Source organism: Alligator sinensis, unplaced genomic scaffold, assembly GCF_000455745.1.
Source record: "Alligator sinensis unplaced genomic scaffold, ASM45574v1 scaffold978_1, whole genome shotgun sequence".
Classification (NCBI taxonomy): domain Eukaryota; kingdom Metazoa; phylum Chordata; order Crocodylia; family Alligatoridae; genus Alligator; species Alligator sinensis.
In genome coordinates, this window is record NW_005842220.1 from 1,536,400 (window position 1) to 1,552,972 (window position 16,573).

A 16,573-nucleotide genomic window follows, 5' to 3' on the forward strand; every position below is an offset into this window, starting at 1 on the left:
TTTATTACATATGCAAAGTTACATATGCAATCAGTAAAATGACTAATTGTTTTAAACAAACTTTCTGTGACAAAAACCAAAGTCAGAAAAACAAATTAAATCATATAAGGATGAAAGACCACTACTGCCAAAACATTCTTTCACACGAAAGCTGCATTGCCTATGCCTACATTTAGATCTAATATACACCTTCATCATTGTACCTGGGATTTCCCAGTATTTTCTCAAAAAAATAAAATAAAAATGAAAATAAAAAGCCACATTCTGTATTCTTCAACTGGTAAAGAGACCTATTACAGGGATTCTATTACATTTCTCTATGGCAAAAGCCCTGTTCAATGGCAACATCTACTGGCCAGATATATTCCTAAAAAATCCTCTCAACCTGTCCCTTTTCCTTTGCTGCTCCCAATCCCCACACAATTCTTTATGTATAGTAATAAGCTGAAGAGTTATGCAGCAGGTAAGAAAACCTTTACATTAATCCATTAACCTCCAACATTGCCTTATTATACTCCAAAGAGATAAATAAAATCTAGTTCCAATTTTTGCATAATGCTTTTGAGTTTCTATTTTTACTTCATTCAAGCATCCCCGCCTACTATATAGTGAAAAATTTGCAAGATCTAAAAGTAGACAAGCAAGCACAAAAACCCCCAAAAAGAATCATCTATGTTTGTTGGGAAGAAATACTGGAAAGATAAGAATTAACTGCAAAATGAAATAAAAAAGGTGTGACAAGGATTCTTCAGTGACAATGTACCACAAGCAGGCAAACAATCCTAATGAATGGTAGCTCTACAATTGATGCAGTTATGAATTGTAAACACCAGTCTTTCATGTTCACGTTTCTTTGAGACAGAGATAAAACTAGAGTGTTTTGTGATAAGCAAAATGTAGCATTTTTATTTGTCCAAATAGGTGGCAGCACAGAAAAAAGAAGATAAAGACAGTATCTTCAGACTACTAAATCAAGGAGGTTCCAAAGATACCTTGCTTAGATCATAGGGGAATTAAAAAAACATACTTAATGGCTCTCTCTATTGGTTTTACTGACCAGCTGTCAGACCAGTGTTGGATTTTGAGGGGGTTTTTGTGGGGGGAAGTGTGGGGGAGTAGTAGCATAGGAAGGGAAGAGTGTTTGGTTGCTGGTGGTGAGATGAGGGGGATATTTTTTTTTTTTTATTTTGGAGGTAGCTGCTGTTGGAGTATCTGCCTATCTGGAAAAATACATACAAAAGCAAATCATCTAGTAAAAGGAACTAATCTACTTGACCAGGAATATTTAGAAGCAGAGTAAAATCGGGAGAGGACAAGGGACTAATGAAAATTAGTCATGACACTCTCACTCTGCTTTCCTGGCATCTGGAAAACAGCACAACTATCAAACATATAACTTCTCATTTAAAGAATATTCAAAGCAAAGAAGAAAGTTGACAAATGTCATCTTGCAAATGCCTCAGTCAGCAGTATCCTTCTCTTAACTTCAACTGGTTACTTTAAAAAATATGCCTTTAAAATAAAACCCAAAGAAACCACACAGTTTTAAATACAGAAAAAAATGACTGTGTTAATCCTATTTTTCTTCTTTACATTCTGAATATGAGAGACTCGGACAACTACTTTTGGAGCTAGAAATTGAAATATCGGAGGTAAATATCTGATGAGTTTTTTGGCCTATTGAGAAGTGTCTGTCTCATTGTCCTCTTCCTTATCATCCAAGCCAGTTACATCCTGGCTTTCTTCTTTTGCCTTTTCACATTCATGTTCTTTACCTGGTTCATCTTGTGGGGGAACTGAGATCATGCTGGGCCACAAGAAACAATCTGCCTCCAGCACCTGTTCAGCTGTCATTCTGTTGCAGGAGATCAGATTCAACAGCAGGGACTTAACCTTATCTTCCTAAGAGAAAGCAGAAAGGGAGAGAAGATGGGAGCTTAGATCAGAAGAGTTATAGTATGAGAAACAGAATACACTTGCAACTCAGACCATGAACAAAACAAAGTACTTCATGACTGCTTCTCCCACATGCATAGACCAAAGTTATTACACATGCATAAACCAAATATATGGCACTGACCTCATAAAATTTCAACACTGAGCACATTAAACAGAGGAGGTACCTGGCAAAACTAAACTCTTAACCCTTTAATTCCAGTGGGTATTTCAGTAGAGCAATCTCCCTCTAACATATTTTACACTGCCAAATTCCAAGGCAACTGTAAGAGGATAACTTCAACCATTGCCAAAACCAAGGGAAATTCTGAACTTTATGTGCTACCTGAGGCAAAACAGAGTAGTCTTTATTACCCTGTACTACATTTAATTCAGCTACCATATTTTTCATTCAAAATAAAATTATTTACCAGTAGTTACTGTACTTCAAGACTTGTTGCTCATCTGCACTTCTATTGCGTGTAAAGGGATCGAGGACAGAATCTACATATGAACAACACACTTGAAGATACTCCACTTAATGAGAAGAAAATGTATTTTATCCGAGTGCTTGTTGGCATACGCTACTATATGCAACTCAGAACTATTGTTCGGTTCACCTGCAAGAAGTCCCAGAGTCCTTCTCTTTTTTTCTCCAGACTAAATAAGCCCACCTCTCTCAGCCTTTCCTCATACATCAGGTGCCCCAGCCCCCTAACCATTTTTATCGCTTTCTACAGACTCATCCACATCCTTTCTATAGTGGGAGGGCCTAAGACTGGACATACTGCTCCAGATGTGGATTCACTAGTGCCAAATAGGAGGGATAATCGCTTTCCTCCGCCAGCTGGCAATGCTCCTACTAATGCAGTCTAGTATGCCATTAGGCCTTCTTCCAACAAGAGTACACTGTTGGCTCATATTCCGCTTATTGTCCGTTGTACCCTCCAGGTCCTTTTCTGCAGAACTGCTGTTTAGCCAGTTGATCCCCAGCCTGTGCCAGTGTATGGGACTGTTCTGTCTTAAGTGTAGGACTTTGCACTTATAGAAAATTAGGGTTGGAAGGGACCTCAGGAGGTCATCTAGTCCACCCCCTGCTCAAAAGCAGGACCATCCCCGACTATATCATCCCAGCCAAGGCTTTGTCTAGCTGGGTCTTGAAAACCTCCAGAGATGGAGAAAATCCACCACCTCTCTGGGTAACCTGGTCCAGTGTTCTACTACTTACTTAATATAGTTTTTCCTAATATCTAACCTAAACTTCCCTTGCTGCAACTTGAGACCATTACTTCTTGTTCTGTCATCTGCCACCACTGACAACAGTCTACCTTCCTTTTCTTTGGAACCTTTCAGGTACTTGAAGGCTGCTATTAAATCCCCTCTCAGTCTTCTCTTCTCCAGACTGAACAAGCCTACTTCCCTCAGTCTCTCCTAACAAGGCATGTGCCTCAACCCCTTAAACCATTTTTATTGCCCTCTGCTGGACATGCTCCAATTTGTCCACATCCATTCTGTAGTGGGCAGCCCAAACCTGAACACAGTACTCCAGATGTGGCACCATTAGCCTTCTTTGCAACAAGGGCACACTATTGGCTCATATTCAACTTATTGTCCACCATAACTCCCAGGTCCATTTCTGCAGAGCTGCTGCTTAGCCAGTTGGTTCCCAGCCTGTACTGATGCATGGGATTGTTCTATCCTAAGTGAAGGACTTTGTACTTATCATTATTGAACCACATGAGATGTCATTTGGCCCAATCTTCCAAACTGTTTAGATCTCTCCAAATCCTAGCCCTACCCTCCAACATATCTACTACTCCCCCCCAGTTTGGTGTCATCTGCTAACTTGCCAAGGGTGTACTCTGTGCCATCTTCCAGGCCACTGATGAAGACATTGAACAAAACTAGCCCCAAGGCCAACCTGTGGGGCACTCCACTTGATACCAGCTGCCAATATGACAGAGCCATTGACTACTACTCTCTAAGCCTGATGAGCCAGCCAGTTTTCTATCTACCTTACAGTCCATTCATCCAACCATGTCCCTTTTATCTTCCAGCTCCTTCCTCAGGAGCCAATCTGCCCTGGCCCTGCTCCCATGTACAGCCCTGCTGAAGTCCAGGAAGAACTTCATTGGGAACACCTGGGTTCCCAGTGCTCTGCATTGTCCTGCTTTTCCCTCCATGGTCCGGCCATGGGTAAGTTTGCTTCTATGCTCCAGGTGGCATGTCCCATTTTCCCTGTAACAGGCACCATATTGGGTGCCCTGTTACAGTGAGACAGCTGCTTATGGCCCCATCCCACTCCCTGCCCAGGCCCTGCGCCTCCACATTACAGCCCCAGCCCCCAAGCCCCACGCACTGCCCCAGCTGGGCAGCAGCCTCAGCCCTGCCCATCTCCATCTCTGTAGGGGCCTCAATTACTACCCCAGCCCACCCCCTGCTGCCAGACTTACCTGCGGGAAGCTGCTCTCCAGGCTACCTGGCAGCCATGTGCCTGTGTACATGTGCATAGGCACATGGTGCTGATAGCTAGAAAATGGTATTTAGAGGTTTGCTTGTGGGAACTGGCTTGTAGATAAAGTAGATATGTAGTAGAACAATGGTCATGGGGAATGGCAAGGGTTAACTGGTTTCTAAAGCGTGTTTGTGATAAAGTTTCCTTCAAGGCCCACTGTGAAGCAAACAGAGACACAGGCTAGGAAACTGAAGACATGTACCATACTGTGCCATAACGTGGGATAAGGTGGCATTAGAGTCACAGTGCCAAACTGCAAAGCCCTTAAGATTTCCGGCTTTGGTGAACAGAGCAAATTAGGAGGTCCAGTAAATAACCAAATTAAGATGTGTGCATGTGATGGGTTTGGGAAACAATGGATATGCTGATACAACAGAACGTGGGCAGTATGACAACTTCAGGGAGACCAATCAACAATGCTCAGAAATAAAGGGTCATCAAAGGGGAGAAAGAATACAAAAAGGAGGGATTTCAGAAAAGCAAAGGGTCCCCGAGAAGGGAACCCAAGGCCACCATGGACAGAGGGCACATTACCAGCCCATGTCATCTACCCCGCGCACACGCGGGGGGCGCGGGGGGGGGGGGGGGGGGGAAGAAGAAGAAGAAGAAGAGAAGGGGACTCAGCCTTCAACCTCCAGGCTGCTGGCATCTGGCATACAAGAAAGAAGCTCACATACTGACTAGACATATCTTCCCTCTGACAGCTCTAGAACTAGTAGATATAAAAATGTTTGCATCATTCTTATCTGCTATCACTGTGTAACAATAACATTTGCCTATTATCAAATGGAGAGGTCATGGTCAGTCTGAGGGTTTAGGTCTGCCTGGAACAATGTATCTGGGTCATAAAACCAGTGCCAACAGGTGCCTCCTGATCTCCCTCCTCCTGCCAGCCTGCAAGGGGAAACCCACCGTTTCCCTCATTTTTCTCCTTTAAAGGAGGAAATCCAGGTTTTACTGTGTTTTTCTGTGGCAAACAGAAAACCTGGATCCCTGCTGATGATCAAGTATCTATACTGTCTCATCCCTAACCACTGCTTCCCCTGATGGCCAGCTAAGAACATCCATCATCAATTACACATTTTTTTACTGTAGGACTTGTTTTTCTCCTGCACATGCTTTTCAGTTGCTTCACACAGCAACAGTGTTAATAGATAAGTGTGGCTCCTTTGGGGTGAAAGCATGAGGTAAAAGGCAAAATACCAGGCCTCTGCAGACGAGCACAAGATTATTCCAAATAAACTGATTCTAGATTAAGCACTCAAAAGGAAAATAAATTTTATGGAGAACAAAAACAAAAGATTAACAGCCAGAGATTTGAAAGATTCCCCCAGAAAGAGTTGTCCAAGAAAGAAGAAACTAATTATTAAACCACGTTTACATTCTTCTAATTCAAGAACAGCACTGATTGCTTGCCCCTTGGATTCTATGCTTAGTGTACTGCACACGGATTGAATCACACACAAATCAGCACTGACAACATATTGACTGGTACCTGGTAAGATCACAAAATAATGGAACATCCCTATGAATTTATTCATGGAAGGAAGAAAAAAAAATCTTGATTTCATTAAGAGCCAAAAGCTATAAAATTACACATTACTTTTTCCTGTAAGAATTCATTGTCTGTTTTTGAGATAAAAGTGTTTTGTGACACAAAAGTGTTTCAAACACAGCAAAAACAAGAAGTTGATTGTCTGAAACTAACCATGTGAGATAAGACATCAGTTAGTCTGAAAAGTGCATCTCATATTATTTTAAGACATATGAAAGCTATAATTGACCTAAATGTTATTTTTCCCTCCTGAGGATTTTGGTTTATTTGATTCTCTTATACCTAGGGATTTACCTAAAGAGCTGGAAGTGCGCTACGCAGCAGCTCCTTTAATCTTGCTCTTTTCACTGCACACCCCCACCTACCACTGACTGGCAGAGGGGCTCAGCGGCCCTGCTACTCATTCCTAATCATCCAAGCAGCAAAAACTATGGTTTTAAATATGCCACAGTTTTTACCTCCAACCCAATCAGCAGCAAGCAACAGGGCTGTCAGGGTCCCTTGGCCAATTAACCGAGGGGGTGGAAGGGGGAGGGGGAGGGAGAAGGGGTGTGCAGTGGGAAAAGTAAGGTTAAAGGAGGCACTGCGCAGCGCATTTCCAGCCCGATTTAAGTAGATCCTTACTTATACCAGTAATTTTTTTTGTCTTAAAGGACAAGGAAAAGGTTAAATTGTTCATTACTTAGGTGAAATGCAAAACTCTAGAACTCAGAGGTGATACCTTTTATTAAAGCAACTAAAAAAATTCTCTCACGCACAAAAAAAAGATCTTTTTCTGCAAGCTTTTGGGCAGACATGCCCTTCTTGAGACTCAGGGAAAATTAAAGATGGTAACTTCATTGGTGCACAACAAGAAAGATGTCTATACCTCCCTGGCTTTCTGCCACATGACACCACCAGGGAAGGAATGCTGCTATATCTGCGCGTCAAAGAGCAGCTCACAAAGACACTCTCATGGACCCAGAGGGACAAACTTCCATCTTCAGCATCCTCCATGCAAAAATGAAGTTTATTTTCTACCTATGGGGACTTTTTACCATCTTTAATTTTCCCCGAGTCTGAGGAACGGCTTTTGTGCCCAAAAGTTTGCAGAAAAGATAACATTTTACAATTTCTTAGTCAGTCTAATAAAAGGTATCCTCTCTGAACCAAGAGTTCTAGAGTTTTGCATTTTCCTCAGGCCAACACAGCTACCAAATACATCCCTCATTACTTAGGTAGCACGCACAGTGTAAAATGAAGCAGTAGGCAGAAGGCTATGTAAACTTTGGGAGGAGAGGGGGTTTAATGGATATTTTTAAAGTTCTAGAGCAATCAGAAATGATATGCAACTAAGAACTGCTCAGTCTTATTTTTAGTTTACAGTATTGTTTTCAGAATGTCAGTATAACATGATTCCTACAATATGTTAAGGGAACATATTATGTCAAAGGTGATGATATGGTTGAATGTACCCATACAAGCCTAGAACAATCCTTCAGGAATCCATCGTTTAAGACTAATCAAAATATTAATATCGTCAGGGTGGAAGATAGTAAGTTTTAGGCAGATAAAACCAACTACAGATAGGTTAACATTAATACACAAGCAAAGGTGTAACAGGGTAGGTCCACACCTGGGGCAGCCACTGCCATACAAGGCAATGCCAGGTTCCTGCTGTGCTGATTGCAATGGGATGATCAGTTGTCACTCAGTCAGCTTCTGCTTTTACTCCTCCTCCCCAGAAGTGGTGCCCATGGTTGCAGCCCTTATCACCCCCTCTATTACACTACTGCACAGGAGAAAAAAAAAGCAAAAAGCAGGGCGAGGTGGTACCTTAGAAACTAACTCATTCAGAAAGGCATGTGCTTTCATAGGCAACAGCCTACTCATCTGACAAAGCAGGCTACTGCCTACACAAGTGTATGCCTTCCTGAACAAGATAGTTTCTAACGTCCCTGGTAGATGTTACATGTAAGACATGATTAAATAGTTAAGTACATCTTAAGTAGTGGCCCAGCTACTTGTTACTGTCATTAATGGCACAATAAAAGGGGAAGTAAGCCACAATATTATTCCACAAAATATGCATAATAATTTTGTGGCTGATTTCTGTCATACCTCAAACAGTTCATGTAGCCAGTGCACTGGGCCCACTAATCAGATGATTGGAGGTTTCAGCCCTGGTACTGCACTCAAGAGTACTCCACACTCCAGTGTGGTCCCAGGTTGGATGCCTCGCAGCCGCAATCCTGGGACTGCCCCAGAATGCATTCCCCAGGACCATATATCAGCCGATTTAGGTGTTTTTTAACATTTTCTAGAAAAAAGACAGGACAGGGTGGCACCTTAGGCTGCTGACAGGCATTCACTTAAAGATGCAGTGGGGTCTGACTTCCAATCCTAACAATAGCACTTCCTGCCATGCCATGCATGCATGGTAGAACATGATTTTGGCATCAGGGATCAAATCCCAATTGTGCCCACTATCTGGTACAAGGAAAGCCACTAACCTGATGGGCGATCCTAGCCCTGGGACTGCACCAGACAGTGTGGAACACACTCCAGTACAGTCCTGGGGTCCAAGACTAGGCAGTCTCACCTGGGACTATCCAGCAGCTGATGTGGGGGGAGGAAGGCACGAGAGAAACAAGCACACATTGGAGCACACAGGCAGCAGTGGTGGAAGGCAATACTGAGGGGTGAGGGGGAAGCGTCAACATGTAGAAGGTAAGGGGCAGGAGTCAGGTCACTTGGCTCCCCCACCATTTGCCCTTCTGCAGCAAAGGGGGAGGAAGGGTGACATATTTAAGACAACCCTGCAAAAATTGGATTCTAGATGTAGAAAACTGTAACAAATCTATAAATGTTCCATATCTAGAATCCACATCTTGTATTTAGATAAATACAGTGGGAAGAGAGGGAGAGAGCAGATATATGTGCAACAAACACAGAGATATTAACATAAATGTCTCCATCTGGTATACTTCTTCCATTATATGAAGACTGGAATTGTATGCTATTGCTGTAAATGGGCAATTAAATAACAGAACTTTTGAGTTAAGCTGCAGAAGTGTGGCTAAAGCAGAAAGCCCCAAAAGCCTCTTCCCACATGACCGCAAAGTAAACCTTTTTGGACTGCTGGCTTTTCAGCAAAGAAAAGAAAGCAATTAGCATGTTCACCTGAACCAGATCAGATCAAACAGAGAATTAGTCCTTAAATTAGATAATGCAAACAAACTATATTATCATTTAGGAATAACCGATTAATCCAGGGGTAAGCAATGCCTGGCACACGTGCCAGAGCATAGCACACACAGGAATTTTGCTTGACATTCATGCCTCGGGGAAGAAGCTGGGGCTACGCTGTCACAACAAGGATCAGGTCCCTCACAGCTCCCCCACCATCTGCCCCTGGCATGCCAACATCTTACAAGTTGAGGTTGCAGGTGTTTTTCGCAGTCTGCCCAAAAACATTGCCGACCCCTGGATTAATCAAAATATATTACAGAGAGTTTAGTTTTAGTGGATATATTTGTGTTTGTTTTCCCAGGTTGGAAAAATGAAGCAGCCTTGTCCATGAAAATTATAAATAAAGTACCAAATAAACAAACAGGTGGCATTTGAAGGAAGGAGATAAAGATCCTGCCTGGCTTAGAACATTCAAGAGAAAGAAAAAGTGATCATCTATCAAAAGCTATACAAGAAACTGAAGAGGAAACAAGGATCAAAGAAAGGGTCCTGAGACATGACCAAAAAGTTCAAGACATTGATGAAAATAGTTAAATGCAAAAACACATCAGGGTTAGGAGCACAGAATAAATCTTTGTAAAAGCAATAAAAGCTTATACAGGATTAGGGCATTCCCATTAGTATTACTAGACAATCCTTGAGCAGGAGAATGGAAGAAATCAACACTATGACCAACATTTTCAAATGCAGGTAAGTACTCAAGACACATTTGAAAAAAAAATCAGGTTCTTATTTAAGTACCTCCTTTAAGGCACCAATGTTTGAAAGTTTTGCCCTAAATTTGTAAAGCTGTGTTTTATAAATCCTAATTTACAATGGTTAATTGTTAGATTAAGGCATAGGAGACAACTGTTTTATTTCTCTTACAGGGAAACAGACAAATAACTTCATTCTTCTGTCTTTTCAAATAAGCTTCAATTTGCCTATGATATTTAGGATTCTTACATCCTGATTTCCAATTAAACATTTTCTCAGCCTGACATTCTTAATCTAACTTTGGATAAAATTCAGTCAGTATAATATCATATATAGTCTGCATAACTTTATTGTTCAGCAGCTTAGAGAGGTAACATACCACATTAAGTCCATCCAATTTAGGAGTTCCATCTTCTTTTATCCTACATTCTTGGTCTTGAATGCAAAGCTGTAAATTGAAAAAAAAAGTATATATACCCCTATATATATAGGGGCGTGCATGCGCACATGTGTACGTGCATGTACACACACACAATATCTGCATAACTTCAAGTAAGTGTGTGTATAATCCAAGTCTCTCACTATTTTTCCTTTAGGTTTGCAGAGATCTTTTGTTTCAAATAAAACTCAAATACATGTCTGCAAAAGTTTTAAGTATAACTTCACAGTAATAGACAACATGAAATGGGGCTTCAGTTTTCCCAATATCTACCCAAACGTTAGAACAAAATATAAGCATTGCTCTTAGTCTCAAAATGGAAAAGAAAGCACCATGGGAGAGAAATAAACTTGCACAAATAATAATGAAGCTCCACAATGGAGTCACACATTTAGTTTTAAGTCTACCACCATTTTAAAAAAGGATTAACACCTCTTCTCAAACACACAGGTAACCAGCCAGACAGTAAGATCCATCATGACTGTCTTATATAAATTTCTAAACGTTTTAAGCAAAGGATACATTTAAGAGAAATGCCTTCAGGCTTACAAGTCTCCATTATAATCTAGAGCAGTGCTAAACCCCAGCATCTGAATTTGGCCAAGACGCAACCTATTCATCTAATGAAAATACAAACAATTGTACTTCAAACAATTGCAGTCATGAAGAATGCAACATGCAATAATGCAGCTCTGAGTTGAGCAGTCTCTGAGCTACAGAGAACAGCTGAAAGAAAAGATAAAGAATAGAGTAGTACTGACAAACAGCACTATAAAAAACAAAAGCCTCATATTAGCAAGTGTGGCTGTTTAGGGAGACAAGCCATCTTGTAAATTTTATTGAGCAATGCATTCATGTGCTCACAAGTATAATTCCCTATTCCCTCTATTCATAGCACTGAGTTTAAAATATGTGCACTCAATATGACAGCACAAGTTAAAACAAGTTAGACATAACATTTATTGTTATATATATGTCAACTATATTTTCATGATATTAGTATAACCTCAGTTTCTGAGGGTCCACTGCTAAAGATTTTTTGGACTGATACTGATGGCCGATTATTAACAAGCCATATCGGCCAATACTGATCCAACTGCCGATATGCAGCCCAGCAGCTTGGAGAATAGCATCCAGCTGGTGAGTCGGGGAGGAGTGACATGGTGGGGCAGATCGGGGCCCCAACAGTGAGGAAGGAGGGGGGCTGGGGCTGCCCAGCCAGGGCAGGGCATGGCACAAAGCCACAAGCGGTTCATCTGGGGAGCAAGGGGAGGGAGGGGGAAGTGGCTTCTGGTGCTGTGCACACCCCCAGGCCAGGCATAGGGAGCATGTGCCCCTCAGATGTGTGTGCCCCCTGGATCTGTGCATCCACCCCATAGCCCCAGTCCCAGAACTGCCACCACCCACCCCAAGTGCAGGCCAGCCCCACCCCCACCAGGAAGAGCCCAGTGCCTCTCCGGCCCCAGCCCATAGCAGCAGCCTGCCCTCGCACCGCACACAGATCGGGGGGAGGGGAGGGCGGCACATGCCCCTTATGGTTGCCCCAGGGGCAAGTGCAGCAGCAAGGGACACTCCCCACTCCCTTCTTGTGCTCCCTGGACAAGCCATTTGCAGCTTTGTCCCATGCCCCACCCTGGCTGGGCAGCACCTGCCCTTGCCCCATTCCCTCCCTCACCGTTGAAGCCTCAATCTACTCCCCCCATACCCCTTCCCTCCCCTCTCCCTCTTCACCCCAACAGACTTACCAGCCAGATGCTGCTCTTTAACCTCCTAGGCTGACTGTGTGATTGTTGTGGTTACACACATGCACACAGCATTTACCAGTGACATTATCAGCCACATCAGTCAAAGAAAGCAGATTATAATGTCAATTCTGCTTTTATCAGCACCAATACAATATAGACCGATGTATCAGTGCACCTCTATCAGTTTCTAAAGCAACAGCCTACCCAGAATAGAAGACAGCCATAGGCATACATGTCAGAGGCTGGAGAAACTGGCTGTCCCATTTTTAGTTCTGGTGAAATTAAGCTCAAGGTCCCAGCTTTCATAGAGTTTGCAGAGGCACGCTGATCCTAGAAGAGACAGAAGTATATCAGTCCATTTTAAATAAGACTGGTGGTATATCAAATCACACATTGCTTCCTATTATCTTGCCCGATTACTTTGCAGCCAGTGCAAAAAGGCAAAATGCAGCAGGTAGGTTATAAAAGCCTCCTTACCGTTGACACAATCCAGGAAGAAAATGAAAGCAACGCACTTACTGTGCAACACAAAAAAAGCGATTTATGAGGTTTTGCTCTCAATTCCTGAACAACCACAATTCTAGAGCTAAAAACCCAATTATGAAAAGTTAAGTCAACTCTTGTGCCACAAGAGAACAACTAGAACGTTATGATTGGCATGAAGGAAAATCCAATACTTCCTTTGTTTCTGCTTTTTTCTAAGCCACCCTAAATACACAGGCAACTATGAAAGAAATAAATTAGTCCAGAACCAAGAAAGAGAAGTAAGTTCAGAAAGCTGACTTGGACCACCACACACAGGACCCACACTCTGCAAATGTCATCTACAGAGGTTGCTATATAACAACTGTAGAGATTTGCAAAGATATGCAAATATACCTACAAGGTTCCACCTAACTGTACAATACTCTAGATCAGGGATGTAAAACTCAAATCAGTTAGTCAGTCGTATTCCCTGCCAACCACAAGCTAAGCTGGTTCATGCCACTAGCACTCATCCCCATCACAAACTGTCACCAATTTTCACTGCCAGCAGTGTCAAAAGCAATAAATAAACTGGACAATGGGAAAAGGGAGCTGGAGCACATTAACTCCTAAGTGCTGCTGCCAGAGAACATGGCCGCCAACTGATTCGAATTCCTGAGAACCCGGTGTCTGGGAACATTGCTCACACAGAGGACATTGCTCACACAGAGGTCTGGACAGAATTGTCTGTCCTCTTGGTTCCTCCAAGAGCAAACATGCTCCTCCGCCCCACAAGCCAGATGACCCCTTCCTGCAAGCTGTATTTTTTACATCCTTGTTCTAAAAGCTGAAGCATTCCCTCCCCACACAGAGAATGTAGGTTATGTGTTAAAAGCACCAGATTTAGGATGTGGGAGACATGGAGTAGAGACAAATGTACATTTATAGCAGCTTCAGAAGCTGCTTAGGTGTACACAGCAACTGTTACATGTGCATGGGCACATAATGATACAAATGAGCCTAAACAAAGCAGAGTTAAAGTTGAAGCAGTTTTGCTACATTTGGATCCCTACAGGTTCATGTACATGTAACAGTTATAATGTAACAGCAGCCAGGAGCTCCCAAGCAGCTTACATCCCTTGTTTTCTGAAGCCACTACATGTGTACATTTATGCCCCTGTGTTACTTGCAGTTCTGCAAGCCTTCCTGCTCATCTTCTCTATGCCCATGTTGGACTGCTTCCTTCGCATTCTGTTTTGACTGCCAATAGAAGTATTACCTGAGAACAGAACAGACAACTCCTGTTCCAGAACCAAAATGCAGCCTGCTGGGAGAAGACTCCTAGCTCAGCCCCTCCAACCTGAAGATCCTGCACACCACATCTCCTTACTTTGCTTTTCTTTCACCTATCTCTGAAGCACTTGGTGCTGGAATGGGCCTTCCAGGCCAGAGCGCTTTCCCTAGAAGGGTCCACAAAAATATCTTCTTCTATCCCTCCCAGAGTCAGAGAGCAAAGGTATTCATAACTTAACTCGTACTGAAAAATTCTTAATGTAACTAAGGAAATCTTTAATTAAATATGAAAATCTTTGTTTCTTTACCTCTGATTTGGTGAAGTCAAAATCTCCCACAAGTCCCTGCTCTCGATTCACAGCAAACACATTATTTTTATGCAATGATCCATGCACTATATCAGCTCTGTGCAGTGTATGCAACCCACATGCCACTCCTTTCATCACTTTTAATATTTCCTAATGAAAATTTAAAAAAAATTTGGACAGAAAGAATAAAGCAAAAAGCCCCATCATACTTCAGAATCCAGGACAACCTCAAGTATTATGAATCCCTATAAATGTATTCAGTTTCCAACATAGGTACCTTTATGAGGAACTAAGTCACACTTTGTAAGATTCTGATTACTTGTACAGCCAGTCAAATAACACTCAATCACAGCTTGATGAATCACTGAAGTTCTGAAAAAATAACGTAATCATACCTTGGGATTTATGGATTTATGTGGGTCGTGGAAAGCAGTGCAAGAGAAAAAGCCATTCCCAAAATTTATGACTACTACTTATTTGAAAAGAAGTACATGCAATTAAGTATATAGCCTCTGGCCAGGTGGCCTTATCTATCTAAATGTATAAGTATATATAGATATCTATCTAGATCTGCATCTATATCTACAGATCTAGACCATTTTTGCTACCTTGTTTTTCTCAAAAGGACTGGCAAAATGACCACACACACACATACATACACACACAGAGAGTTATTGACTGGGTATAACTAGATCTAGATGTATGTGCACACACACAGAGATCTAGTTCTATCTATCTATCTAGAGCCCATGCATCTGTGTGTAAAAAAATCAGGACGTAGAAGCTTCAGTACAGAAGGCCTGTAGTATTTTAAAATTTGTATAACAGGCATAATGATTCCCATACTTAGAAAAAACAACTAAAGTAGGGATTTTCAAAAGGAGCCTAAGGAAATAGGCTCCCCCTGAAAGGCAGGTTCTTGGCACCTGGATACTAAATTGAGGTGTTCAGAAAAATACACACCAGCCTATACTTTCACAACACTACTCACCACTAATGGGAGTCTGTCACACTTTGTTCAATAGTAGAAGGTAATGTGAAATAAAAAGAGTTGGGTTTGCTTTAAACATTTGTCAAAAAAGACCTTGTTGAAATCCTGAATGAGTTCCCTATTACTTACTTCTGAAGTCAGAGGCTTACTAGCTTGCAATGCTCCCAGACTTGCTCCTGGGTAATATGGAACCATTAGATAAGCCAAAGGATCAGACTTTAAAAAAAATACAAAAAGAACACAAGATGAATAATGGGATTCTATTTCAAGTATTAAGAAAATAGCAGAGTTAACATTTTACAGCTCTAGTCCATATTAAGTCCTCACTAAACCAAATCAATTCTTCTGTTTGCTTACTTAAGTTCAGCATGGAAGACGCAACTATTCAACACTTTCATTAAAAAAATAAAAAGGTTTAATAACTAATTACAAATCTCTAGCTGACATCAACAAACTAAAGGGACATCCATTTAGAACTTGCCTTGCACAAAAAAAGGTATATCAGCTGTAATAATCCAGATTTCTCCTTCAATCCACTCCAAGCTCTATGATACTTAGCTGCTCTTTCTATCACTTTGGCCTCTGTGTTCACATCTACTGAATATCCCTGAAAACAAAAAACATTCAGTTTTTATTCCTGAATTAATATTATGAAGCCACTCACTGTTCCTGGTGCACCATATTTTTAAGACCAATTGTGTCTCATTCTCCTGGTGTACTGTATTCCAGAGCTCAATATGGATTGAGATACTGATCCCAAAAAGTTACTCTGTGACCATCTAAGAAGGCTGCAGTAGAAGTCAGATACATTTCCCTGCTACTTGAACTTACCCAGCCAAGTAATAGTAAGAAAAGCTGTTTACAACTTTGCCATTGTCAAATTTGGACTTCGTGATCTCCTGAACTCTGGGTGGGGTAAGGCAAAAAAACATGACACTGGAAAGGAGAAGCTCCATGTGAGAATCCGTAGTAAAGGTGCTGGCAGGCCCAGGATGGGGACCAGATGCACCAGGAACAGGGAATGATGGTCCAAAGGAGGTGGCTAGCCCACTGGCTTCCAGGACTAACAGAAGAATAAGGGAACATATTTACCATTGCTTCCCCAAAAAATGAAAGACAGGAAGAGAAATGTAGACAGAAGATAGGAAAAATGACACTGTTCTGGTAGTGTTTAAAGGGCCCAGCCAAAATTATAAGCATGGGGAGAGGTGAAATTAAAATTAACAGCCAAAGCACTAGAAAAGGAGTTACTAAGTTTACTTAAAATTAATAAACTTAAGTAATCAAGAACTCGGGTGAAGCTGGAACTAGAAGTAAAAAAAAGTTACCTTTAAAAGAACCTTCTGATCTTGAATCTCAGAACACACTAAAGGCCGCTTGGTGCTCAGTTCCTTCAGCGG

General features: G+C 41.7%; 1 protein-coding gene across 1 annotated transcript in view; it reads right to left on the reverse strand.

Annotated features, from left to right (window-relative positions):
- Positions 1-1,590: 1,590 nt before the first annotated feature.
- The window catches only part of STK31 (serine/threonine kinase 31), an 89,434-nt gene continuing 74,451 nt past the window's right edge, over positions 1,591-16,573 (reverse strand). Inside the window, 7 exon segments of the mRNA XM_006027041.2 lie at positions 1,591-1,902; positions 10,312-10,380; positions 12,321-12,446; positions 14,183-14,332; positions 15,303-15,389; positions 15,655-15,780; positions 16,502-16,573. The exon segment at positions 16,502-16,573 is cut by the window's right edge and continues 31 nt beyond it. Of these exon segments, the coding sequence (XP_006027103.1) occupies positions 1,678-1,902; positions 10,312-10,380; positions 12,321-12,446; positions 14,183-14,332; positions 15,303-15,389; positions 15,655-15,780; positions 16,502-16,573 (855 nt within the window). The 3' untranslated portion in view covers positions 1,591-1,677.